At 38.9% G+C, this 27,752-nt stretch overlaps 2 protein-coding genes and 1 non-coding gene across 13 annotated transcripts in view; 1 reads left to right on the top strand and 2 right to left on the bottom strand.

The window, feature by feature from the left end:
- Positions 1 to 342: 342 nt before the first annotated feature.
- LOC116741463 (mitochondrial import inner membrane translocase subunit Tim23) lies at positions 343 to 25,908 on the bottom strand. Of its 4 annotated transcripts, XM_032608018.1 has the most exons (8): positions 25,566 to 25,837; positions 24,576 to 24,814; positions 22,939 to 22,997; positions 14,263 to 14,356; positions 13,959 to 14,043; positions 11,399 to 11,457; positions 9,506 to 9,616; positions 343 to 882 (listed from the first exon to the last, which is right to left on the bottom strand). In XM_032608018.1, the coding sequence occupies exons 2-8, from the start codon at positions 24,652 to 24,654 to the stop codon at positions 767 to 769; spliced, it is 603 nt and encodes a 200-aa protein (XP_032463909.1). In that variant the 5' UTR covers positions 24,655 to 24,814; positions 25,566 to 25,837; the 3' UTR covers positions 343 to 766. The 4 variants fall into 4 exon arrangements, with proteins under 4 accessions (XP_032463909.1, XP_032463906.1, XP_032463907.1 ...); XM_032608015.1 differs by lacking the exon at positions 24,576 to 24,814 and having other exon boundaries at positions 25,566 to 25,908; XM_032608016.1 differs by lacking the exon at positions 24,576 to 24,814 and having other exon boundaries at positions 9,527 to 9,616; positions 25,566 to 25,809.
- LOC116742107 lies at positions 11,962 to 12,165 on the bottom strand. Its single transcript, XR_004346374.1, has one exon. It is a non-coding gene; the product is annotated as a small nucleolar RNA SNORA74 (small nucleolar RNA).
- PARG (poly(ADP-ribose) glycohydrolase) overlaps positions 25,849 to 27,752 on the top strand; it is a 116,762-nt gene continuing 114,858 nt past the window's right edge. For 2 of the 8 annotated variants that reach the window (XM_032608009.1, XM_032608006.1), the window contains exon 1: positions 25,900 to 26,366. In XM_032608009.1, the coding sequence (XP_032463900.1) occupies positions 26,147 to 26,366 (220 nt within the window). In that variant the 5' untranslated portion in view covers positions 25,900 to 26,146. Of the gene's footprint in view, positions 26,367 to 27,752 lie in introns of all 8 variants that reach the window. The other 6 variants (XM_032608007.1, XM_032608013.1, XM_032608008.1 and 3 more) reach the window with 6 other exon arrangements.

Raw genomic sequence — 27,752 nt, 5'->3', positions numbered from 1 at the left:
AATTAAATAACTTGTCCTTATTTTCTTTAGCTTGCTTTCCCAAGGCTTCCTAAAAACTTACAGCTTGTGTCTATATCATCTCTTTTTCGAATTATCCCCAGTAAGATGAGTTAACGTGTACAGAATCACGATTGTTGCACAGATTGTTCTAGCACAGTACACTAATGGTATAATGGTTAATCTGAAATATCTTAAGGTTGTGTAGTGTCAACTCTATTGGAGAAAAATTTTAACCTAGTTGCTGATGCTACCAGTAGCCCTTCATTTCAACACAAACATGAAAACATGTTTTAGCCTAGTGGGGCATAGACAAATGCCAAGAGTAACTTCGGAGACACCCACTATGTTTTATGTTGGAGTTATGACTTTGGTTCTGTTTTTACCCTTTATTGGGAATACAGGGCAGTATTACAGTCTTGGATTATTAAATGAATAAATGTGGTGATACAGCATTGACAAGCATGACCTGAATTCTGGGAGTAAGTGGTTGGTTTTCCAGTTCAGGGGGTAGGAGAAAAAACAGGTGCAAGATCTTCTTTAAAGGAGAAGAGAGCCACATTACTCAGCCACCAAAGGGTTTTGGCTTCAACTCATTAATGGCTGGAAGGAGTGCCAGTCCTGGTCAACCATCCATGATCTTCATCACAGCAAACTGTAATCTCCTTTTTCAAACTAGTTGCAGGTAAAAGAGTAAATGACTCCAGACTGACTTATAAATTGATCTGGATGACTACTAAAGTGTCCTCCGTTCACCAGCTAGTAATCTTCAGAGAGACTGTTGGAGCAAGGAGCCTCTCATGTGCTCCCAGTTATTATATAGCGCGTAGAGGCCCGTAAGGGTTAGTCCTGCCAGGCCGCCTCGTGCCACACCTCGAAGACCACCTGCAGAGGAAAAACAAGAAAATAACAGCCTTGTATTGCATACTGTCCTAGCATCACAGGGTTAACTAAGAGTTTCCTAAAGCTGAGACACACTGTTCATGTTTATGCAGATTCCATCCCAAACAGGAGAATAAGCTGTAAAAGTAATAAAAGAAACCAAGACTGAAGTTCAGGAGAGAGAGATTCCCTAAATCAGTTGTTTAATACATAAGCTATACTTTCATATTCACAACGTTTTTTTCCACTTTTAATTTCACAATTTGTATCTAAGATCATCAGCATAATTTCTTGACTTTTCTCAATCTGACTTGATCCTAGAACACTTCTGGACAAGATCTTATGCTTATCATTGAAGTCACAGCCAGATCAGTAATTAATTCCCTGCTAGTCATATAATTCAGAACTTGGGACTTCCCTGGTAGCACAGTGGTTAAGACTCCAAGCTCCCAATACAGGGGGCCCGGGTTCGATCCCTGGTCAAGGTACTAGATCCCACATGCATACTGCAACTAAGAAGCTGGTGAGCCATAACTAAGGAGCAGCCCGCTGGCCGTAACTAAGGAGCCTGCCTGCTGCAATGAAGACCTGGTGCAACCAAATTAATAATAAGAACTTAACTGACACTGTCAACTGATTTAAGGCTGTATGTAAACAGTGACACCCTCTTTGAAAACAGTATTAACAGCCTTTGGACTCTGCACAGGTCCTCTAAATAAATATTAACTCTGAAGACTGAAGACTCAAGACAGAATGGTGGGTGATGGCTATAATCAAGCTTTGAGTTAGATGCTGATGAAGCACCAACTCCCCTGTTGCTTATTCCTACCCTGATGTGTCAGAAAATCTCAACTAATGAGAATGAGGCACTTAACATCATACTAGTTGAAAAACATTCAAGGATTAGACTTTGAACTGTTTCTGCTTAACAACAAAAGAATTTTTCATGTGGAAAAAGATTAGGAATAGATATTTCATTTGAAACGCAGAAACAAAAATGTTTCAGTTATCTGAAAATAGTCCCCAAGTCTAATAAGAGGAATGGGGGTACCCAAAGAAGCTTTTAAGAAATATTGGATGTTCTCTTACAGTTTCACAAATAAGTAGGAATCACAGACTTCAGGTGTAGCCTATATTGTACCTATGGAGTATTTGTTCCAAGTCACATGTTAGGAAGGCAAAGGTCCAGTGGTTATACCTTATTATAGGCCCTTTAGCTACAAGCCAGTAAATTCCGTGAAATTCATGACACTGCTGAGTTAGAATGCTTCAGACCAACCCTTTCTGCAATGAAAGTCTTGCCAGATGGCTTCAGATGATAAAGGGCCACTCCCTCTAGGAGGCTCTCTAGCCTGAAGACTTAAGATAGCTGACCTGCTTAAGCTTCAACTATGAAGTGCCCTAATTATCTCTCTTAAACAGACCCAAACAGAAACTGCAGGCATCATCTGTAAACAGCTGTCAAATATGTGGGAAGGAGGATCAGAAACATAAAAAAATTAATCAAAGTAAATGGGAGATATCTCCTAGAAGTCTACATCATCTCTTTATATCTTGCCACACAGACTACGCATGACAGTTGAATTTGCAACTATATTCAGTGTGGTTGCAAAATTAGAAAAATGATACAGGGGAGGTAATTGAAAGCACAATAATTTCGCAGACACCATTTCCTGGGACCATACATTCAACTTCAAACTAACTCCCCTGGACCTTTGGCCGATTACAGGTCCACAGGACTCTGAAGTCTGTCCACTGGTTTAGAATTGGCTGCAAACTGTTACTTTCAGTTGGCCTTTTGCTTTGAGTGTCCTAGGAACATGGTTTCTACTTGGCCATTTTAGAAGGATCTTCACACTACTCATCTATCAGATAGCAAGCCTCCCTGGATATAGGTACTAGGGGTAATAATGAAATTGGGAACTATAAGGATTTAAGATTTTGGAGACATAAGTGGCACACTGTATCCTTTAAGAAAAACTTATCCCCTAGAAAGCCTTCTACTTTCTGACCAAAATGAAACAAACTTAGTTCAAATCAATTATGTTACTTCTCTGAAGACTAGAAAAAAGTTGTTTCTAGTAAGAAGACACCAAACATACGTAAGTGCTTGATTTACTAATAATCACAGCAACCCTGTTTTAGTTTTAATTCTTTCCATTAATTTCAGGGTTTTCCAGCTGGTTGATCTGTTAAAAGTTTGACAGCCTTGGCTTTAGGCTTTCTGTAATAAAACAACTTTTGCCCAACTAAACACAGGAAGTCGATTAGCAAATAAACTTGCTTTGAACACAGAGTAACCAAATGAGGCCAATGGTTAATCTCTATAAAGCAGAACAAACATGAGACTTGTGTGTCACAGTTTTATCTTCTATCTTTTGGATACTGATACAACTCTTCCAGAAAGGGCAAATATCACCCTCTTCTAAACCTGGGAAAATGAGGCCCAGAATATTTAAACGCCTGGTTTATGGGGTATAGAGCTGATCACTGGCAGAGCTAACACTGAACTGAAAATTATTTTAGCACAAGGGTCAGCACATTTTTCTTGAAACGACCAGAAAGTAAATATTTTAGGCTTTGAGAGTGCAAAGGCTATGTAGGTACTTATATAACCATTAAAAATGTTAACTGTTTAAAAATGTAATATACATTCAGTGAAGAGACAGGTATCTGAAGAGACAGCAGGAGTCTGTGGCCCTTGCTTTAGACAAACAGCCTTACATACACAGAGATGGCTACAAATTCCATTCAACAAATGTTTGTACTACTTAAATTTTTTTGTTAAAACTATTCTTTAAAACTGTGATAAAATATGCATAAAATTTACCATTATTAAGTGTACAGCTCAGTAGCATTAAGTACATTGGCGTTGGGCTACCATCATCCATCTCCAGAGAACTTTTTTCATCTTACAAAACCAAAACTGTGCCCATTAAACAATTCCCTCCTCTCCTTCCCAATCTAATGCCTAATTTAATTTTTATTATGTTGCTATATCTTTACTCACTTTAATTTTTATTTTTATCAAAGTAGTCCATATAGATAATTTTAGAAGTCAAGATAGTACCAAAAGATTTTAGTGATGCACAACAGTCTGGGGTCCTCATCGTTCCTACCCTAATTCCCAGTTCCCAAAAGCAACTACTTTTAATTCTTCGCTTTTTACCTGCATGTTTCTAAAGAACATCTTTATCTTGCTATTTCTTGATATTTCAATCCTAGATATTGTCTCTTGACTTCCTACTAGGAAAACTGTGTCAAGTCTCGTAAGAATTGTACAAAATATGCTTATGGCAGAAAGGTTTATATGTTATCTCATTTACAACTCTCTGAAGGCAACAGTCACCCCTGTTTTATAGACAAACTCAAATTCAGACAAGTTACTCTCCTATTTACACATTTATTTAGGGATCCAGTGCTAGTCAAACTCAGTCTGACTCCAAAGCCCAGTTTTTTTCAGCATACCAAATTGCCTCCAGCATAGAGAAAGGAGATTATCAGGGAAATTTCTTGAAAGGGGTACTAACAATTGAGCTGGGCCTTAAGGATGGACTGGATTTCAAAATTATCTGTTTGATCATACGACATGCATGAGAAAGCTGTGGGAGAAAAGGCTGGGAAGATAGGTTAAGAATAGAACATGGAAGGCTAGGGTGAGAAGTTTGAATTAAGATAGAAAGGAAGTGTGTCATCATCACAGGCTCCTGGGTAGGGAGTATTAGAATTAGAACCTTCCCTGAGGAAGATTAAGCTAGAAATAGTAAGTAGGTAAGAGACTGGAGGTAGAAGTCTAATGTCAAAATGGTCAACGGAAAATACTGTTAGAGAAGTTCAGGGCTTGTGATAAGGGCCTCAACTCAGGTGATGGGTGTGGTAAACTTCATAACTGATGGAATGAAGGGACAGAGAAAGAAAGGCAGAAATCAAAGGTGATTAGGCCTGCTTCCTGCTTCTTGTTTTTTCTTTCTTGGTTTTGTAACAGAGTGGAAGCAATAGGTGGGACTTTGAACTGCACTTCTGGGCTTTCCTGGGCTTCCCGTACCACTGCCCCATCCAGTCCTTCCTTGCAATGCCAGCACTTCCATGCAGGACCAAACTCACTAAAATATCCCAGCTGTTTTTGAGCCCCCACATTACAGTGTCCTTTTAGGACTAGTCTTTCGGTGGCTGTTTTTCTGCAGGTGGTAGGGAGTGTCCCAGACCCCTTTGAGAACCTTATGGAAATTTTAGAGGATTTAGAAACCCTGACTTAACATCTCCTGGTGTAAACTCTGTATTCAGGAGAAGGGTGAAAGTTTAACTCTCTGGAAGTTACAAAAAACAATTTAAGGCTTGTAAGTAAATGGAAATGCTCTAGTACTTAGATGGTAAGAATTAAAGTCCAGGTAAGCCAAGTCTTTACACTGGCCTATGAAGTTCTATCATCTATATGATTTGGTCCCTTCCCACTTTTATCACTCCAGATTCTTCTACTCTCCCATTGCTTTTTTTTTTTTTTTTTTTTTTTGCTGTAAGCGGGCCTCTTACTATTGTGGCCTCTGCTGTTGCGGAGCACAGGCTCCGGACGCGCAGGCTCAGCGGCCATGGCTCATGGGCCCAACCGCTCCGCAGCATGTGGGATTTTCCCGGACCGGGGCACGAACCCGTGTCCCCTGCATTGGCAGAGGGACTTTCAACCACTGCACCACCAGGGAAGCCTTCCCATTGCCTTTTTTTTTTTTTTTTTTTTTTTTTTGGTACGCAGGCCTCTCACTGCTGTGGCCTCTCCAGTTGCAGAGCACAGGCTCCGGACGCGCAGGCTCAGCGGCCATGGCTCACGGGCCCAGCCTCTCCGCGGCATGTGGGATCTTCCCAGACCGGGGCACGAACCCGCGTCCCCTGCATCGGCAGGCGGACTCTCAACCACTGCGCCACTAGGGAAGCCCCCCATTGCCTTTTAACTCCCACTTCAGGGCTTTTGTTCTTGCTGTTACCTAAATTGCTCCCTCCAGACATCCACCTCACGCTCCCTCATCTATCCATCTTTGGTCAGATACCACCTTTTCCTTGAAGGGTGTCTTAAAACACCTTGGTACATACAGTTTTCCATGTATGCCTTTGTGTGCTGTGGGATAAACTGCTGAAAATTAGATGACTTAAGCAAAGGAGGTACATATTTAAAATAGTAATAACTAATGCCAAATTGCTCTTCAAAGTACTTGCTTACCTTTGCCAATAAGCATCGTCTACCATCACTTTTTAAAAGCCAGGTTGTGAAAAATATTACCTTAATGTTTTATTTTGCTTTTCCCTGGTTGCTTGTGAGCAAACTTCAATTGTTTATTGGTCATTTGCCTTTCCTCCTGAAGGGCTTTGTCATATCCTTACTCCACTTTTTACTGGGTTGTTGGTTTTAAGTGATTTGTTGAAATGTTTTATACATTATGGCAGTTAGCTCTTTGGAAGAATGTTGATGCCAGTAACAGAAATAAAGAAGTCATCAAGAGGCTGTTTGTGGCATATGAAGTTTAATTTTGAAGGCCTGGCATTCATTGAGAAGTAGTACATTTTAACAATAACCCTGATAATTGATTAATTTGAAGAACTGTATTTGTTTATCTTCTTACTTTTTTTTTTTTTTTTTTTTGCGATACGCGGGCCTTTCACTGTTGTGGCCTCTCCCATTGCGGAGCACAGGCTCCGGACGCGCAGGCTCAGCGGCCATGGCTCACGGGCCCAGCCACTCCGCGACATGTGGGATCTTCCCGGACCGGGGCACGAACCCATGTCCCCTGCATCGGCAGGCAGACTCTCAACCACTGCGCCACCAGGGAAGCCCTATCTTCTTACTTTTACTTAGCTTGCTTTTATAAGGTGACTTTCTCATGGAAGGCACAGGATTAACAGGTAAGGAATTTTCTGCGAGGGGGAAAGGGGCACCCATATTTTTTGGTTTCTGAGGTCTTGTTTCCTGAAGATAAGTGATCAGGTCTCTTCAACATTCCTAAACTTACACATAATAGCAAAACTACAGCTGTTCTCATTCTGGTAAAATACTGGTCATTAGATTTTCACATGGCATAGGAAACCTAATAATGACATTTCACATCCTCTGAAAAATATTTACAGAGTTCATTAAATAAAGCATTAGATCTGAAGTAAAACCACACCATCAGAATTATTCCTTTAGCCTCTTTTTGGTCTGACAACTACCCACCTTCTCATGTATTTTCCCTCATGGTTTTTCTTTCTACAAAAGTAGCTTCCATACCTAAATTGAATCATATTGCTTTCATTCTAAACCCCTTCCTTTAAAAAAAAAAAAAAAAGAAAAAAATTCCTGTTCTAGAAGAGTAAACTGGGGATTGGAAAGATTTTAGGTCAACAGGAATTAACCATTCTCTAAATGTAAACTTCTTTCCTCAATGGTTTATGCTGATTCTACACTAAAGAGTGCCTAAACTCTTTTCCAAATCCTTGAATCTAGAAGTTTTACAAATATTCCTGCCACACAAAACTCATAATTCTGTGCTCTGTCTTAAGTAGAGTGTAAACCAGAAATCAATAAGACACTGATTTGCCTTTTTTAGAGCAATTTTGATGCGCTGAGTTAAATTGTTCAGCCAGGAACTACGAACCAATGTTGGAATTCTGGGTCAGCAGATTATTTACCTCTTCTGCGTTCCCCAATTGCGGTGGAAACTGAAATCTACTTGTCACCAGACATAGAATTAATGAATATTCTTTTCTGCCCTTTCTCTTCTGAGCCAAGAGCCTACTCTTCCATATTTGATGTTGGAGGTGTCCCAGGTGGTGTTATAAATGCTACTCCCGCAAGGAAGTTCTGGACACAGAAAGCTAGGCTCTCCTTTTCTGGATAATACCAAGTATTCAGCCTTTCCCTTTTTATCTTTAAAATACGTGTAATATGTCTTAAATGAGATGGTAATTCAGTACATTTTTATACTCAGGACTGCCCTCAACACAGGAAATGCCGTAATGGCTTACCTTGAGCAAGAAAATGGGGATTGGTGGGAAATGAGCTGGAGCTTCAGTGCCATCCACTGGGGCTTAGCTGCTCCCCAACCTCAGCTCCAGCCATCTGCCACCACACATAATGTGAGCTTAGTGTCTTCCATTTGTTCAAAAGAAGCTAAAATTTCCAGACTTTTGTGTGAAATCTCCTGTTTTTTAAATTTTAATTTGATTTTTAATAAACATAGTTTGGGCCAACTAAACTCTTGATGGCTGAGTGCCACCCTTGTGGTGCCAATTAGGGTTTCCAATTCCTTTGTCTGATCCCAAAGATTTTCAATGTGGAAGTATTTTTAGGTTATTAACAAGGTTCTTCTATGCCAAGGTAACACTTTCATGGACATAAAAGGCATTTACTGTCTTACTCTACCTGGGAGCTCTGCTGATGTGCGTAAGCACACGCAGAAAGTATTGCGAGCTCTTAAGAAGAAAATTCCCAATGTGATCCATTTTCAAAATTTAAAAAGCCTCTTACTCTCAGTTATATCAGGAAATTTTGCATTTTACAATTCTGTTGAGACTTCTCTCATTTCTTTCCAGTAAAAATGAGGCCAAAATGCTACTTGATATTTGTGATAGAGGAGTTACATAAAAACGAAATTAATCAAGTGTCTAAAAGCATAATAAAGCAATCAAACAAATAAAAGTGGTTTTCAGAGGCTTGAGTATAGAACATATGTAGTTTAGGCAATTTAAAACAGAAATGTGAGAAAAATCTGGGGCTGTCACTAGTTATATGATCTTTTAAGAAAGATCATCTTAATACCGTGCTCATCTATAAAACTGGGGTGTGATGATTATCACTTCACAAAGTTTTAAAGGAAACAAGTTATATTAACTGATTATTGCTGAGAGTGTAATCATAACTCAGTGAATGTTAATTTCTTTTCCATCTTAGAGGAGAATTTGATATTTGATCTTCATCCAGTTAATTCTGACTCAACTCTCAGGGTTTTGATTTTTTTTTTTCCAAAACTGAATGGTATTTAGTCCACCCATGTTCATAACAGCATTATTCACAGTAGCCAAAGTAGAAGAAACACAAGTGTCCACTGACAGATGAATGAATAAACAAAACGTGGGACATACGTACAATGGGGTATTATTCAGCCTTAAAAAAGGAAGGAAATTCTAACATATGCTACAACATGGATAAACCTTGAGGACATTATGCTAAATGAAATAAGCCAGTCACAAAAAGAAAAATACTACATGATTCCACTTATGTGAGGTACCTAAAGTAGTCAAATTCAAAGAGATAGAAAGTAGAATGGTGGTTGCCAGGGGCTGTAGAAGGGGGAAATGCACAGTTGTTGTTTAATGGGTGCAGGGTCTCAGTTTTGCAAGATCAAGAAAAGTTCTGGAGATTAGCTGCACAACAATGTAAACACACTTAACATTACTGAACTGTACACTTAAATGGTTCGGATGGTCAATTTTATGTTATGTGTATTTTACAAAAAATAAAAACCAAAATCCCAAACCACAAGATGGCAGAGAACATTATACTACAAAAAAAAAGTATAACGTTTCCTTTGAAACTACAGTATGGATAAAAAGCATACTTCAACTGTATTAAGAGACAGCTTCACTATTTAGTAGTACCCACCTGTACATTTATACAACATGCCTGTCATGGTTCCAGCTGCTACTGTGTTGAGGTCATCTTCTGCACCTCGTGTTTTTTCAATGATGACACCAAATGCACTATAGAGCAAAGCTATAGGGGAAATGGAACTGATCAGTAATAAAAAAGTAAACTGAAAGTCAGTGTGGCAATTATATTTAGATAAATGTATTGTACAGACATTATAAGTATTCACAGACATATAAACAATGATCACTGGAACACTATTTGTAATAAAAAAGGCCTAGCAACAAATAAAATGACCTTCAAGAGGGGACTGATCCAGAAAGAGACTTTCTACATAATGGAATACTATGTACTCACTTAAAACGCAGGAAGAGCTCTATTCACTAATATGTAAAGCAGGCACATGTGTGTATGACTCTGGATATGCAAAGAAAATGTTTGGAGAGATTCAGAAGAAATTTATTAGCTATTTATGGAAAGTACTACTGGGGAGTCCCAGAAAGAATATCTTTAATTTTCACTTCCATTTTATTCATAACAGCTGTACTTTGGGTTTAGAAACAAAAACAAAATACATGCATTTCTATTCTAAGAAAAATATGACTTCCAGAAACGTGAGATCTGGTTCCTGCACATGTAAAAACCCTAACACTAGCACTATTTAGTTTTAACAAGATCTTCCCCCAAACTACCATTCTCTTATGCCTGTAAAGACTGATTAGCCATGAATGCATTAACCCTTCTCCTTACCCTTTCTCAAAATTATAGCCACATTTGACCCCTCAAAATTATACCAAACTCAGCCTTACAACTCCTCTGCTGTGATGTTTTTATACTTTTATAAGGGCTCTTCTTCCCGTTTCAATTTATTTAACTGAAACTAAACTTGAGCAGAACATTGTGACCGGTCACATTACAAGGGAAACATACAGGGTGACTGGCCACCCCAGTCTGCCCAGAATTGAGGGTTTCCTGGAACAGGAAGTGCTACAACTGAGAAAGTCCTAGGGAGACCAGCACGACTGATTACTCTGGGCACACAGGTACAAAGGAGGGTGACTGTGCTTGGTGGAAGGGCACTGGGGTCATGGGCAGCACATGGAAGCAGACATTTACTATTACAGTGTGAAAATGTACTGCTTCCAAAGCCTATGACAAGGCCAGGATCTCACTCTGTTAAACAGAGGCTTTTCCTATTTTTTTAACAAGATGCCTACATTTTCTCTTACTTAATCTGCCACAAGTAAAAGATTTTCAGACTTTCAAATAAAGTAAACTTTGGATTAGGGCATAAGTGCCATAAGTAGGCTTATTATAAGTCATGAGTAATCAAAAGAGTCAATCATTCATAAACATTACAGTATGAAAGCATTTGGTCCTAAGTACTACTAAATTATCCCTTCCTTAGAACTGCAAATGTTTTCAATGTCTACAAAGGCCCTATTACAATTCTGGCAATTAAGTCTGGGAAATCTAATTAGGTAAAGAGAATGATGAATGCTCTATTAGGAAAACTTATCAGGATGGCTGGATTAATCTATCATATCTTACTACAGGAACTTGAACCTCTCCTAACAAACAAAACCATTTGCCTTAAACCTAAATTATTTTAATTGCATTTAGTTAAAACATGATTTTATTTGGTGTCTTGCTGAGACAGGAGAGTATGCAATGCTTAAAGCATTTAGAAATGAATGTACTTCACAATGGTATTAGCAGCTGGGATTCTTTTGTTATACAGTTTATGGTCTTCTCCTAAGTAGTATCTATACTACTCACCAGAGTGGATTTAAACATAATTTTTAACATCCCAGGACCAGGAGTTTAGTTGATCAAACTGTTCATAATACATGTACATTCTTTCTTTGCAGTAACAATAATCTATTAAAAAGTGAGATATCTACTTACCCAGAGAACCTAGAGTATTAGCCCAAAGTGCCCCTTGCCTGGTCACCATATTCAAGATCCTACCAGGGCAGAAAGAGAAAGAATCTGTATTTAGAACCAGTATTCCTTTAGTATTTAGAAAAACCATAATAATAGCAATTTTAAATGTATATACACAAAGTTTTCTTAATTTTAAAACTTAACACCTCCTCAGAATTCAATTAGGATAGCTTTTACTTTATATAAATATAAATGAAGATTAGATTAAAAACTCCAACATTTCTGGGCAACAAGTAAATTCTGATTATTAAATGTGTAAAACTATTAAATATATAAAAGGTTTGAATGATATCCGGGAATGTATTTTATAAAGTTTACAGACACTGATCTATGTTAAAAAAAAAAAAATGACATAACAGACAAACTAGCTTATAATTAAGTTTCTTATGTGTGTGGGGTAGTATGTATACTCAGAATGTTAAGTAGAATCAAAGTGTGGAATATCATGGAATATAAAGCAAACTTAAAGACAAATACTAAAAGGAAAAAGTCATCTAACTAGAATACATGAAGTAAGTGCACTCTGTGTCTGCTCCCAGACTAGAACTAAGCAGCCGAAGTGAATGCTTAGCACACTCTCAAGGAAGCACAGCGCTGCCCTCATCCAGTGCCAGAGGTCACCAGAACAGTGACGGAGGCAACTGGAGGAAGAAGACAGAACACTGCTCTCCCAGCAGTGTAACACTGTCACAGGAATGGTTCTGTCCTGACAGCTGACTACTGCTGGAGATCATAGAATTACAACAACAAACAGTAAAAGAACTCATTTAATTAAAGCACTCGTTTAAATTAATGCTCAGTAATAACAAAAATCTGTATTACTTTTAAAGGATTATTTAAAAAATTAGTAATGATTACAAATATTATGTTACACATTTAACTAATCTAATTATGGTACATATTTACTAATATATTAAGTTTAGCACTTAATTGTTTTTCATTTATAACAAGCATCTAAAACTATTAATTTTCATTACTGTATTGCTGGTGGCACTGCAAATTGCCAAAGTCCTTTGGAATGTGATCAGGCAACACCACTTAACTGGGCCCTTACCTACTTCCCACTTTAACCATCTCTCGATAGATTAAAGGCAGAAAGTAAGGAAACTTACCCAAGATCCCAGAACAGTAAGCAATGAAACTGGGCTTTGAAACTACATAGATTTGTCTGGCTTGAAACCCAATTACCTTTCCATTTTTAAAATGTTGTCTCTTTATTTGAAAGATCAGAATGATTATACTAAAAAATGGTATGTAAGATTTAAAAAATCTGACTTCAGAAATGCAAACCAATTTGACTCTCCCCCAAAATTAGTAACTATGATGGTTTTAAGAAACAAAGGTTATCTTTTCTAAGAGACCTTCCACTTTCAAATTGGTGTTCAGTAATATGATGCTGGGGATTTGTTTCAAAATAATATGGAAGGGAAGAAGGAGGTGGGACATAACTGGTCCTGGTGCTGGCTGATGGCTGTTGAGCTTGGGTTATAGTTCATAGATGTTCACTGTACTACTTTGTCTACTTTTGTATAGATTCAAAATTATCCACAATACAAAAAGTAAAAAAAAATTGGAGTAAAGAACGAATATTAAGAATATAAATACAAAAATATTCAAGGATCTGAGCTTGTAAAGCAAGGGCAGTGATCCATACAGTAGTAGGAATATGAAAAACTTGACAGGCCTTCAGGTTTCCCAAGGTCCAATTCTAACACACTGCTGCCATCTGCTGGCTAAGAAACATATAAGGAAAATGGAGCTTAAAGGGTCCTAAAGTAAAAACCACAAACCACTGAAGAACACATACTGTGTGATTCCACTCATATGAAGCATAAAAACATGCAAAACTAAACAATATATTATTTAGGGAACAGTAACAGGAACTGGTCATGTTTATTCCTTAATCAGGGTGAACATACATGTTATATACACTTTCTGACCTTAATTGCACTTTCCCTTCTTTGCAAACTTCAGTTTCCTAAGAGAACACTGTCTTACTCCTTTTGGAACCACCTCTAAGTTCTAGGAATTTCATTTAAATTTTCTGCACCTTTGCACTTAAGAAAAGGAGAGTGAAGTCAATGAGAAGCTCAAGTCAAATGTCGGCAGAGTTAGCAATGACTCTTATGTGCTTCTTATTTCTTCACTTATGTCCTACGCTTTTGCACACCCCTGAACAATCCAAATAATGTACTAGTAATTCAACAATTTGAAAAGCATGTTATATAGGCCTGCAAAATGGAACAGGTGTAGCTGAGATGTTAGGTTAGGATAGCACCAGCTGACAGAGGGACACTGACTCAAAAATCACTCCTTCTAAAAGCTTAGACCCAGGACTTAATTCCTAAATTCCTTTTATTCTGAATAAGGGAAAAACAAAACAAAACACCGGAAAAAAAAAAAAAACTGACCAAAAAGTATACCAATACTCTAAACAACCGTAATCTCAAGGTTGTGCTCATCAAGCCAACAAAGTAGAGATTAATATTCAAACATCACTATGTCATTACATGAGACTTACTGTACATTTCTTGGTTTGGACCAGGCCATGTTCTGAGTTTCCTTCAGTCCTAGCCGTAGACCATTCATTGCCCCAAACGCAGCCCCTGGCAAATCATAGTAACAATTCATTCAAATAATCAGCTATATATTAAAAGAACAACTATATTTCTGATTCTTTTTCATTTTTATTTAATAATAAGAAAAATATAAATAATGATTTTCAAAAAAACAACCCTGAAGGTGATATTTTAATTGCCTTTGCTTTTAAGCACCTCTGACTACTTGGACTGAGGATACTTAAAAAAACATATATAAATACCAACCTGTCATACAACATCCTCCAATGGTAAAGAAGGCCAGTTCAAATCTGCCCCGGGTTTTATTAGCGCCAGTTGGTAAAATAAACTCATCTGTATCCTACAGGGATAACAATGAAAACCAAGTTGAGCTCCCCCTTAAGACACAGTACTTGGCAAAGTGTTTAATTTTTCAAAGGAGTTTTTCACATAATGTAAATCCGTATATTAACTAAAACTCAACTATACTTAGTCAAACAAAAGTAAAACTTTCTGCAACAAAAGGAACATGTAAATCAAAATTAAATGAAATATACAACATATATAGTTATACTCATTAGTTCTTAGGAGAGATTCTTGCCCAGAACTTTGCATCTTAATGTAAGTTTGATAGATTATAGGAAATTTGCCTTCATGATAAATTTGAAAGTTTAGGAAGGCCATCTCTAGAGAAAGGTAAACTGAAAGCTATGAGAGATAACAGAATACCAGTCTGGAAGGAGAAAATAACTTTCACTCTGTAGCTACTATTTATCCAGCATGATTTTACTATATGTAAGACCAATGATCATAAAAAATGAGCAGAAACTATAAAAGTACAACAGTTTGGATTACTTACACAAGGGCAAAAATCACCTCCTTAACTAGTTGTTTGCAGGGGATATATTCCTTTGATAATCTTAGAAAGCTTACTAGATCCACCTTCTAGTAAATGCATACACAAAATTTGGTACGAACCCCCTGAAGGTCAGCCAAGAATCCCAGGTTGAGAAGTGCTACTGTAAGAGCACAATAGGATTGATTTCGCAGTACAATCCACTTTTTTATGATGAACAAATACATTTTTGCCAAGCTTTCCATACAAAAATGATTAAAATGAGCTCCTGAAGGATAGCACACACCCTTAGCAAAAAACACTAACAAGTAAACATCCCTTTGGCAAATACTGACCTTTGGTAAATGCATTCCTGATTAGGAAAACTGTACCTCTGCACTGATTTTTGACTTCTGGCTTGTGCACACGTTCTTATCAAAAACTGTACAATAAACAAGCCCACATACTCTCATCACACAGAAATGGTCTGCTGGGCAATGAGAAGCAAACTCTAAAAAATTCAGTGTCTAAATATATTTATTATACATAGATCTGTAAATTCTGGGTGTTTCCTGACTTTTCAATTAATGACTTAGTTTTAAATTGTGCTTCCTGTTTGAGGTTTTTAGGAATGGTATATTTAATATGATGAGGTAAATAATTATCCTTCAATCCAGAAATGGATCACTAACTACACATAGGAAATATAAAAAAAGATGGTCATGATTAACATTAGTAAGTATTGATACAAGTGCATGTCATCACCGACTCATTCTTCAGCTCGTGAGTCAACCTTGCATTCCTGAGATATCCAACAACTACTCTTTGAAGCCTGATGTTGTAAACTGAGCTTTAAAAAAAACCTACTATTTGCAACTTTATCTGTGTTGAATCAGCAACTTCTCCAAACTGAAAAAACAAAACCCACAAAAACAACCAACCAAAACCCGAGGCTAATATAAACCTTAAAATGTATAACCCCCTAATTTCAAATGTTTGTATTCATGAGACCACTCTTATTTTCATAGGCTTTTGAATAATAATAATCTGATCTAATTAAATAAACTCAGGTGGTATTTTTTTCCCCAAATGTAGATTTGGTTCAAGATTTCAGTAAAAAGATTCCCACTTTACACTTTCATTTATACTTAACTTAGTATTAATGACCTCTTATAACTTTGTAACTACTCACTCCAATATTTTTTATTGGGGTGTTTTTAAAAGTAATTACTTGTTGCTTTTATTTATGTATTTTTAAAAAATTTTATTTATTTATTGGCTGCATTGGGTCTTCATTGCCACGCGCAGGCTTTCTCTAGTCGTTGTGAGTGGGGTCTACTCTTCATTGCAGTGTGTAGGCTTCTCACTGCGGTGGCTTCTCTTGTTGCGGAGCACAGGCTCTAGGCGCATGGGCTTCAGTAGTTGTGGCTCGCAGGCACTGGAGTGCAGGCTCAGAGCAGTGGCGCACGGGCTTGGTTGCACCGCGGCAGGTGGGATCTTCCTGGACCAGGGCTTGAACCCATACCCCCTGCATTGGCAGGCGGATTCTCAACCACTGCACCACCAGGGAAGCCCTACTTGTTGCTTTTAGATATAAATCTTTAATTTGTGCTCTGATCACTGCTCCTTCTGATCACAGAAGTGCGTACAAAGAAGCAGGCAGCCATTGTTATTGTACCCTCTCCACCCCCACTTATTCCAGGGGCTTTAAAGAAGAGCTGGGAGCTGGTCTCCTTGCTGCTTCCCCGTTCGTGAACTAGACATTAAAGACTAGAACATTCAAAAGCAATTGCATAAAAAGGAAAAATTAGAAGGTGACAACACACACCCAGGAAAAAGTTTACGCTCAGAAAAGAACTGAGAAGAGCTTAAGTTTACATTTCAGGCTGGTCCTTGGCACATAGGCAGACTGTAATAATTGTAATAATAATAAAAACCAATAACCAAATAAAAGCAAACCTTGGGGAAGGGGGGAGAATCTGATTTCCAGAGTTACCCACATTATTAGAGTCAAACGTCCAGTTTTCAATAACAAAAAATCACAAGGCGTACAAAGAAATAGGAAAGCATGGTCCATTCAAAGGAAAAAAAATAAATCAACAGAAATGTCCCTAAAAAAGACCTGATAATAGGTCTACTAGGCAAAGACTTTAAAGTGTCATAAAGATGCTCAAAGAACTAAAGGAGATGTGGAGAAAGTCAAAACAATGTATGAACAAAATGGAAACAAAGAAATAGAAAACGTAGAAAGAAACCAAAAAGAAATTCTGAAGCTGAAAGAACAATAGCTGGAAAATTCATTAAAGGGATTCAAAGGCAGATTCGAACGGGCAGAAGAAAGAATCACCGAACTTGAATATAGAATAGAAATTATTCAGTCTTAGGAAATGGAGAAAAAATGATTGAACAGAAGTGAACAGAGCCTAAGGGATCTGTGGGATACCACAAAGCAGACTAACATACAGATCATGAGTTATAGAAGGAGAGAAAGAGAATGTTTGAAGAAACAATGGCTGAAAACTTCCCAAATTTGATAAAAGAGATGCATATGAACATTCAAGAAGCTCAATAAACACCAAGTAAGATACATTCAAAGACACCCATACTGAGACATGTTAAAATCAAACTTTCGAAAGCTAAAGACAAAGAGAGAATCTTGAAAGCAGCAAGAGAGAAGCAACTTATCACATACAAGGATCCTCAATAAGATTAACAGCCGATTTCTCAAGAGAAACTTTGGAGGCCACTAGACAGTGTGCTGATATATTTAAAGTGCTAAGAGAAAAAACTGTCCACCAAGAACCCCATATTCAGCAAAACTGTTCTTCAAAGTGAAGGAGGTATTAAGAAATTCCCAGATAAACAAAAGCTGAGAGAGTTCATGACCACTAGACCTGCCCTGCAAGATATGATCAAGGGACTCCTACAAAGTAAAATGAAAGGACACTAGACAGTAACTCAAAGTCTTATGAAGGGATAAAGATATTAATAAAGGCAAATACATGGACAATTTTAAAAGTATTACTGTAACTTACGCTTTTGACTCCACCTTTGTTTCCTACATAAAGTTTAAAGCATTTAAAAGAATTACTGGATTATGTTTTTGACCACATGATGTATACAGATATAATTTTGTGACATCAACAATTGAAAGGGGCAGGGACAGCTGGTAAAGGAGCAGCACTTTTGTATGTTACTGAAGTTAAACTGGTATAAATGCAAATTAGTGTTATAACTTTAGAATACATTTTAAAAAAAGGTTATAAGAAAGGAATTTAAACAATTTCCTACAAAAAAAATCAAATAAACACAAAAGAAGAGATTAATGCAGGAAGGGAGGGACAAAAAAGCTAAAAGCTTATAGAAAATGAATAGCAAAATGCCAGAAATCTCTCCTTATCAGTAAACACTTTAAATATAAATGGATTCAACTCTCTAGGCCAAAAGACAGTTATTAGCACAATGGACTAAAAAACATGATCCATTTATATGCTGTCTACAACAGATTCACTTTACAGCCAAAGACACAAAAAGACTGAAAGTGAAAGTATGAGAAAAGATATTCCACACAAATAATAACCAAAAAAGAGCAGGTGGCTATACTAACATCAGAAAATATAGACTTTACAGCAAAAAAGGTTACAAGAGACAAAGAAGGACATATCAATAAAAGTCTCAACATAGCAAGAAAATATAACAATTATAAACATTTACTTACCTAGTAACAGACCATCAAAATATATTAGGCAAAAGTGATGGAATTAAAGGGAAGAATAGAAAGTTCTACAGTAACAGTTGGTGATTTCAAAATTCCACTCTCAATAATGAATAGTAACTGTTATAACCAGATAGAAAATAAGGAAATAGAGGAGTTAACACATTAAGTCAACTAGATCTAACAGACATATGCAAAACACTGTACCCAACAATGTACACATTTTTCTCAAGTGCACATAAGTCATTTTTTAGGATAGACCATATGTTAGGCCACAAGTTAAGTCTCAATAGATTTTAAAAGACACCATACGAAGCACCTTTTCCAACCACAATGGGATGAGTTAGAAATCAGTAACAGAAGTAAAACTGGAAAATTCACAAATTCGTGGAAATTAAAAAAAACACCTCCTTAAACAATCCATGGATCAAGGAAGAAATCACAAGGGAAATTAGAAAATACTTAAGAGATGAGCAAAAAAGAAACACAACATACCAAAACTTGTGAAACTCAGTGAAAGTGGTGCTAAGGGGGACATTTATAGCTATAAATGCCCACATCAAAAAATAAGAAAGATCTCAAATCAAAAATCTAACTTTACAACCTAAGGAACTAGAAAAAGAAGAAACTAAACCCAAAGCTAGCAGAAGAAAGGACATATTAACGATTCGAGCAGGGATAAATGAAATAAATTACTAGAATCAGAAATGAAAGTGAGGACATCACTACTGATTCTACAGAATTAAAAAGGATTATAAGAAAATGTTATTAACAACTGTATGCCAACAAACTGGATGCCCTTGATGAAATGTACACATTCCTAGAAACACAAAACTCACCAAGAAACAGGAAATCGGAAGAGACCCATACAGTAAGGAGACGGAATCACTTATAAAAAAACTCACAACAAAGAAAAAGCCCCAAAGCCCTGGATCTGATGGCTTCACTGGTAAATTTTACCAAACATTTAAAGAACTAACACCGGGCTTCCCTCGTGGCGCAGTGGTTGAGAGTCCGCCTGCCGATGCAGGGGTCACGGGTTCGTGACCTGGTCTGGGAAGATCCCACATGCCGCGGAGTGGCTGGGCCCGTGAGCCATGGCCACTGAGCCTGAAAGAACTAACACCAATCTGGGGGTTCCCTGGTGGCCTAGTGCTTAGGATTCTGGGCATTCACTGCCGTGGCCCGGTTCAATCCCTAGTCAGGGAACTGAGATCCCAAAAGCTGTGTAGCAGCGCAGCCCAAAAAGAAAAAAAAGGACTAACACCAATTCTTCTCAAACTTTTCCAAAAAACTGAAGTGCAGGGAATACTTGGAACACTTCATAACTCTTTGTATGAGGCCGGCATTATCATACTGAAGCCAGACAAAGACACTACAAGAAAAGAAAACTACAGACCAATTCCCCTTATGATCACTGATGCAAAATCTTCAACAAAATTCTAGGAAACCAAATCCCACAGCATATTAGAAGGGTCATACATCATGACCAAGTGTGATTTATCCCTGGGATGCAGGATGTTCCAACAAATGAAAACTGATCAATGTAATAAACATATTAACAGAATGAAGGGAAAAAACCCCACATGATCACCTCAATTGATGCAGAAATAGTATGACAAAATCCAACATACTTTCATTGATAAAAAACACTCAACAAACTAGGAACAGAAGGAAACTACCTCAACATAATAAAAGCCATATATGAAAAATCCACAGCAAATACCATACCCAAAGATGAAAGACTGAAAGCTTTTCCTCTAAGATCAGGAACAAGGCAAAGGATGCCCGTTTTTTTTTTGCCACTTCTATTCAACACAGTATTAGACATTCTAGTTGGAGCAATTAGGCAAGAAATAAAAGGCATCCAAACTAGAAAGAAGTAAAATTTTCTTTTTTCACAGATAATCTTATATGTAGAAAATCCTAAAGACTGTACCAAAAAAACCCTGTTACAACTAATAAGTGAATTCAGCAGAGTAGAAGGATACAAAGTCAACACAAAAAATCAGATGCACGTCTACAAACTAACAACGAACAATCTGAAAAGGAAATGAAGAAAACAATTCCACTTACAATAAAATCAAAAAGAATAAAATACTTAGGAATTAATTTAACCAGGGAGGTAAAAGTCTTTTACAAGAAAACTACAAAACTTGCTGGAAGTAACTTAAAAAGACATAAAGAAATGAAAACATATCCCATATTCATGGATCAGAGACTTAATACTGTTATGATGTCAGTATTACCCAAAACAATCTACAGATTCAATACAATTCCTATCAAAATAGGAATTGACATTTTTGCAGAAATAGAAGAACCCATCTCAAAATTCATATGGAATTTCAACAAACCCCAAATAGCCAAAACAATCTTGAAAAAGAATAATTCTGGAGGACTCACACTTATGAATTTCAAAACTTACCAAAGCTACAATAATCAAAACAGTGTGGTACTGGCATGTAGATCAATGAAATGGAAGAGAGAGCCCAGAAATAAACCCTTGTACATATGGTCAAAGGACTTCTGGCAAGAATGCCAAGACCATTCCAAGGGGAAAAGACAGTCTTTTCAGCAAACAGTACTGTGAAAACTGGATATACACATGAAAAAGAGTGAAGCTGGACCTTTACCTAACACCATATACAAAAATTAACTCAAAATGGATCAAAGACCTAAACGTAAGACGTAAAACTATAAAACTCTTAGAAGAAAACACAGGGGAAAAGCTTTGTGACAATGGATTTGGCAATGATTTATTGGATATGACACCAAAGGCAAAGGCAACAAAAGAAAAAATACAAATACTGGCCTTCATGAAAACTTAAAACTTTTGTGCACCAAAAGACAACGTCTACAGAGTAAAAAGGCAACCCACAGAATGGGAGAAAATAACTGCAAATCATGTATCTGATAAGGGGTTAATAATTAGAATCTATAGAGAACTCCTAAAATTCAACAACAAAAAACCAAATGAACTGATTCAAAACTGGACAAAGGACTTGAATAGACATTTTTCCAAAGAAAATACACAAATGGCCAAGAAGCACATGAAAAGTTGCTCAACATGGCTAATCATTAGGGAAAGGCGAATCAAAACTATAATGAGTTGCCACTTCACACTCATTAGAATAGCTATTACCAAAAAACCCCACATAATAACAAGTGTTGGTGAGAATGTGAAGAAACTGGAACCCTTGTGCACTGTTGGTGGGAATGTAAAATAGTACAGCTACCATGGAAAACAGTATGGCAGTTCCTCAAAAAATTAAAAATACAATTACCATATGATCCAGCAATTCTACTTTTGGATATATAATCAAAAGAATTGAAATGAGAGTCTGGAAGAGATATTTATACACCAAAGTTCATAGCAGCACTATTCACGATAGCTAAAACATGGAAGCAATCCAAGTGTCCACTGGACAGATGAATGGATAAGCAAAATGGAATATTATTCAATGGAATATTATCCAGCTTTAAAAAGGAAGGATACTCTGACACACACTACAATACAGATGAGCCTTGATGACATTATGCTAAATGAACTAAACCAGTCACAGAAAAATAAATACTGTATGACTCCAGTTATTTGAGGTACTTAAGAGTATTCAAAAATCAGACAGAAAGCAGAAGGGTTGCCAGGAGCTGGGGGGAGGGTGGAGAAAGGAGTTATTGCTTAATGGGTGTAGAGTTTCAGTTTTACAAGATGAAAAGCATGGAGCTGGTAGGTGGTGATGCTACAATATTAGGAATGCATTAAATACCACTGAACTGTACAGTTAAAGATAGTATATTTTGTTAGTGTATTTTATCACAACTTTAAAAAATGGAACAAAACCACCAAACCCCAAAATCCTTTCATCAACTAGTATCAGGGGGCTTCCCTGGTGGCGCAGTGGTTGAGAATCTGCCTGCCAATGCAGGGGACACAGGTTCAAACCCTGGTCTGGAAATATCCCACGTGCCGTGGAGTAACTGGGCCCGTGAGCCACAATTACTGAGCCTGCGCGTCTGGAGCCTGTGCTCCGCAACAAGAGAGGCCGCGATAGTGAGAGGCCCGCGCACCGCGATGAAGAGTGGCCCCTGCTTACCACAACTAGAGAAAGCCCTCGCACAGAAACGAAGACCCAACACAGCCATAAATAAATAATAAATAAATAAAAATTAAAAATTGCAAAAAAAAAAAAAAGAAAACTAGTATCAGGAAGAGATGCAAGCTAAATCCCCAGAGTCTGTGAGGGAAAAAAGGGTGAATGAAGACCAGAGACTTGGTGCCTCCAGATGCACATATCACAGATCAAGTCAACATAGGTACTTGGGGTTATTTTTTTAAATGGTAAGATAAAGGACCAAATTAGTAAAATCATAAAAGGACTAGTCTTAACCTTACCTGCACGAGATACCGTGGATCCACATTTAAATAAGGAGACAGAGGGTTCATACCAGTTACTAGAGAGAAAACAAAGCATTATATTGCAATAAAATTTTAAAAAGTTATTTCGTTTAGCATTAATTTTGCTCGTTTTGTGTGTTTTGCAATTTTGATGCACAGGCTCAATGAATGTGTATTTCTCTACCACTTTCTTGGTCTTATCCTTCCTGTCTGGCAGTTTAGGGGTTGCCTCTTCCTGGTGCCCTCAATCTTGCACTGGTGTCTCAGGATCTCATATCAACAAGATATTGGCAGTGATGTGGATCAAATAATCAAAGTAGCAGGAAGCATAGCCCAGGTCAATAAAAAGCTAATTTCTTTCTACTTTACTACAAAAATGCTTGACAACTATACAGAATGCAAAATAAAATTGACCAGAGACCAATCAATTTTATGAGAAAAACATCGTTTGGGTTATGTGTTGTGTATAAATATTCTAAGGCAATTCCTTCAGATCTTAGTGTTGACAGTTGTTGACAGATTTGATTTACAGGGTAGAATTCTTAGGTCATCACCAGAAGGAAGGGGTCAGGGCAAAAGAAATGGGCACTCTCATAGGGCCAGACTTGAATTCTACTACCTTTGAAGATAGAAAAATCTATCAAGGAAAATCAACTTTCTCACATTTTAAATTTAATCTTTGGATCTTTTATCTCAGCTGATTGTTCACAAACCTATTCATTACCCAGGACTCTGGTCTTCATCAATTCAAAATCCTATTAATTCTATATCCAATATCTATCCTGAATTGTGTTACTTACCATCTCTATTGCTACCACCCTAGGCCAACCACTAAATCTCACGTAGACTGTAGTAACTATCTCCTACCTAACCGGACTCCTTACTTGCTCTAGTCCCTCCAATTCACTTTCTAAATGGCAATTAAAGTGATTTTCTTTTAAGAAAAGGAAATCAGCCTTAACGGCTTCCATTTACACCTGTAACCAAATCCAAACTCCTTACAAAAGGCTTACGCAACACTACCTTAGCTGCCATTCCTTGCCCCTCTAATCTCATTATTATCTCCCACCAAACCAACTCCAAACCAATAGCTCTGTAGATACAATGACCTAAGAGCTGATCCTCAAACACTTGCCTCCCCCCAGGCATTTGTACTGTCTTCGGGTCACAGCTCAAAGGGCAACACCCCTGAGTTGCTTTCCCTGGACCATTCTAAAATGGCTTCGGCTCCCATCACCATCTCAGGATCCTTTTATTGCCTTTACACACTTATCACTAACTGAAATATTTTTTACTCATGTTACTTGGCTCACTTCAACAGGATGTAAGCTCCGTGAAAACAGCACTCATCTTTTAAGATTTAAATACTGTAGTCCTGCACCCAGAAAAGTCCACCTCAAGTACTCAGTGAATGGTGTTCACCCCTTGATCTCTTAATTTACCTTCAAATCTTAATTAACGTAACAATGCTTCTTCACATTAAGGCAGTGCGCTTTGTGCTCCAAAACTCAAAGGTCCTGAGACTAATATACAAACTACATACAATTATATCCTATAACTTATTACATACAAACTATGTTCTAGATTCAGTTTTTTTTAAACTAAATTTATCTATTATTTATTTTTGGACGCACTGGGTCTTCGTTGCTGCGCGCAGCTTTCTCTAGTTGTGAAAGGGGGGCTACTCTTTGTTGCGATGTGCGGGCTTCTCATCGCGGTGGCTTCTCTTGTTGCGGAGCACGGGCTCACAGGCTTCAGTACTTGTGGCAGACGGATTCTCAACCACTGCCGACCAGGGAAGTCCTAGATGCAGTTCTGACACAGGTGACACTAGGAACTTTAAAGGGCGTTTTTGTTTTTGAGCATAAGAGACCTAAAGAAATAGTACAATGAGTCTCAAGAGAAATCAGTTTTATGAAGCGCTTATCCTTCACCAACTTCCCACTATCTTTAACTCCAAGTTCTGTTCATCCAGTTGAATACCACAGTTAGAAAGTTCCAAAGATCTGGAATACATATTCACACTACTTAGGAGAGGGCACAGGCAGGGTATTCGTGTTTCGGCACCCTAGATCTTGAATAATTTCCTTTCCTAAAATTCTTACCGGCTTCTTTCTTCATGCCTATAAAAGTTCTCTTCCAAGTTCCTCCAGTTGTCTCGAGACGTATTTCTTTCTCTCCTGTATGCATTAGTATTGAGTGTCTTACCTTGACGCTACTTCGTGGTTTAGAATGTGACTTTGTGCTAAAAAGTTATGTATGGGCTCGATACGTGGAATGCATTTACTTGCAAAACTGGGCGCTCTTCTGCACTTAGGGCCAAGCACACAGCCCAACACACAAGGAATTTGCGGGAGGAACGCTAAGACACGAAGCTTGAATATAAAAGGAAGAAGACATGCAACATCTCCTGGGTCTGGGTCAAACACAGAGAGCTTCTCGGAGTCCATGGCTCCAAACACTCGTTCAGTGCTAAAAGAGCGGCCGCGCAGACACACTAACCCCACCACTGCTACTGAAGCTTGTGACCGCCAGCAAAAAAAAAAGGGAACAGGGCACATCGCAAGTGTAGCGTGGCCGCAAGAACCAGTCAGAAATGTTCGCAAGCTAGGCCCGATACTTACGCGGGACTCCGGCCAAATCCGCGTGCGAGTAGCCTGCTCCACCGGCTCCGAAAAAGCCGGCCAACCCCCCTGTGGTTTTGTTGCCGCTTCCGCCGCCGCCCTCCATGGTGTCGCAGCAAACTGCCCGTCTACTTCTCCCCGCCGTCTCAGGCCGAGATCGCGTGCTCGGCCGTTTATCCTCTGTAATAGTGGGGAGTCCCGCGTTACCACCACCTCCTTCACGGGTTGACCTTCCGGGCGCCGGCGCCCGCTGAACCTCGCACTTCCGCTTTGCGACAGCTTACGTCCCGGAAGCCGGAAGCGCCTGACGGCAGCTTTCCGGTGGTGGGAAAGTGAACGAAGCTAGAATCAAAGCGGCGCGTCTTGAGGAAGGTGGGGTGCCTGTGGAAGAGGGAAGGCAGGCGACTGGATAGGGTCTGGCTCGGGAGGCCGGCAGAGCAGCAGCTGCAGAAGCCGGCAGCGGCATAGAGGGCATGGTGTCGGGAGGCGCCGAGAAGGAGGCGCAGTCCGTCCCTCCCAGGGTTAGTGAATGAGGCTCTCCGCCCGGGCTAGCCCGGGGACTGTGCGCTGCGGGTCCCAGCATGAGTGCGGGCCCCGGCTGTGAGCCCTGCACCAAGCGACCCCGCTGGGGCGCCGCTGCAACTTCTCCGCCGGCCGCCTCGGACGCCCGGAGCTTCCCCGGCAGGCAGAGGCGCGTCCTCGATCCCAAGGACGCTCCGGTGCAGTTCAGGGTCCCGCCGTCCTCGTCAGGCTGCGTCCCGGGGCGGGCGGGATCGCACAGAGGCAGCGCCACCTCGCTTGGTACGTGGGGAAATAAAGCTCTTTGTCCTTCGCCTCGGCCCAAACCTCTTCTTGGTCTCTGAGGAGCCAGGGACTCCAGCACCGCCCCCCCCCCCGCCCCTTTTCTGGTCTTGTGTGCACCACTCTGAACTCTGAGGTCCCCTTGCTGAGGGGACCAAGGCTATTAGTTGGAGAATGGTGCCGGATTTTTCCCGTGGCGATTGGTGGTGTGAGAAACCCTGATGAGTAGTCACTCACAGGGAGGGAAGCGGTAGGATACTCCAATTGTTTGCTTTCTTCGGGTTTGACTGAGAAATTGCCTTAGTCGTTAAGGAGGTTTAATTGTGTATGTGACGTTTCAGCCTCTAGATGGAAAGAAAGCTGCAAAGAAAATCACAGCTTATCTCAATTTACATTCTAAGTCCCTGGGTGCAGAGCTATTATTCTTAGCTTGCATTATGCTTGTTTCTGGTGTACAGTGTTGAACAAAAGTAACTTGGTCTCTGCCTTCAGACCCTAAAACCTATCAGGAGAGATAGACAATTAGGGAAGTTAACATAATAAAGGGTAATGGGTGTTCTAATTCTTGAAGGAACAGAGCATTATGGTAGAAGGTCAGGTGTACCTAATACAGTTTGTGGGCTCAAAGATAATCTCCCAGCCAGAAGATAAGAACCTTATTCCGAGGACTGAAGAGTGATGAGTTAGCTAGATGAAGAGAAGTTAATGAAGTGATCTCAAAGTGCAGCTGATTCATATTGTCATCAGGGGAGCGTAGTGAGAGATGAGGTTGCAGAGAGGTAGGCAAAGATCAGATCATACTGGGCAATGCTAAGGGTTTTGAACTTTATTTCTAAGGGCAATGTGAAACTATTAAAGGGTTTCAGTAGGGGAGTGACTTGATTGGATATATATATTTTAAATATATGTGTATTTATTTAAAAATATATATTTTAAAGGTCCTTGTGGCTGGTGTGTGGAAAATGAAGAATAGATTGAAAGGGAGCAGAAGTGTAGGCCCAAGATAGTTAAGGAGTTAGTCTAGATGGGAGATAATGATGGTTAATAGTTGGTTGCAGGCAGTAGGTAGGAGAGGGGAAAAGTGGATGGATTTGGGAGGGAATGGGTTACGTGGGTTTGTACCTCATAAGAAATATATCTGTGCTGGAAATACAGGTTTGGGAGTTATTGTCACATACACCATAATTGATATGATGGTAGTAGATTAGATAGTATAAATCATGTAGTGAAAATACAGGCGACCTAGGACAGACACCACCATGTAAGAGTAGACTGAAGAGAAGCAGCCAGAGAAGTAGGAGGAAAGCCTGCTTTTGTTGTGTCATGCAAGGACGGGAGAATTTCAAAAAGGATGTGTTGGTCAGCAGTATAAGAGAATGGGCACAG

The sequence above is a fragment of the Phocoena sinus genome, chromosome 16, assembly GCF_008692025.1.
Source record: "Phocoena sinus isolate mPhoSin1 chromosome 16, mPhoSin1.pri, whole genome shotgun sequence".
Taxonomy (NCBI): domain Eukaryota; kingdom Metazoa; phylum Chordata; class Mammalia; order Artiodactyla; family Phocoenidae; genus Phocoena; species Phocoena sinus.
This window is presented reverse-complemented; position numbering and strand designations above follow the sequence as displayed.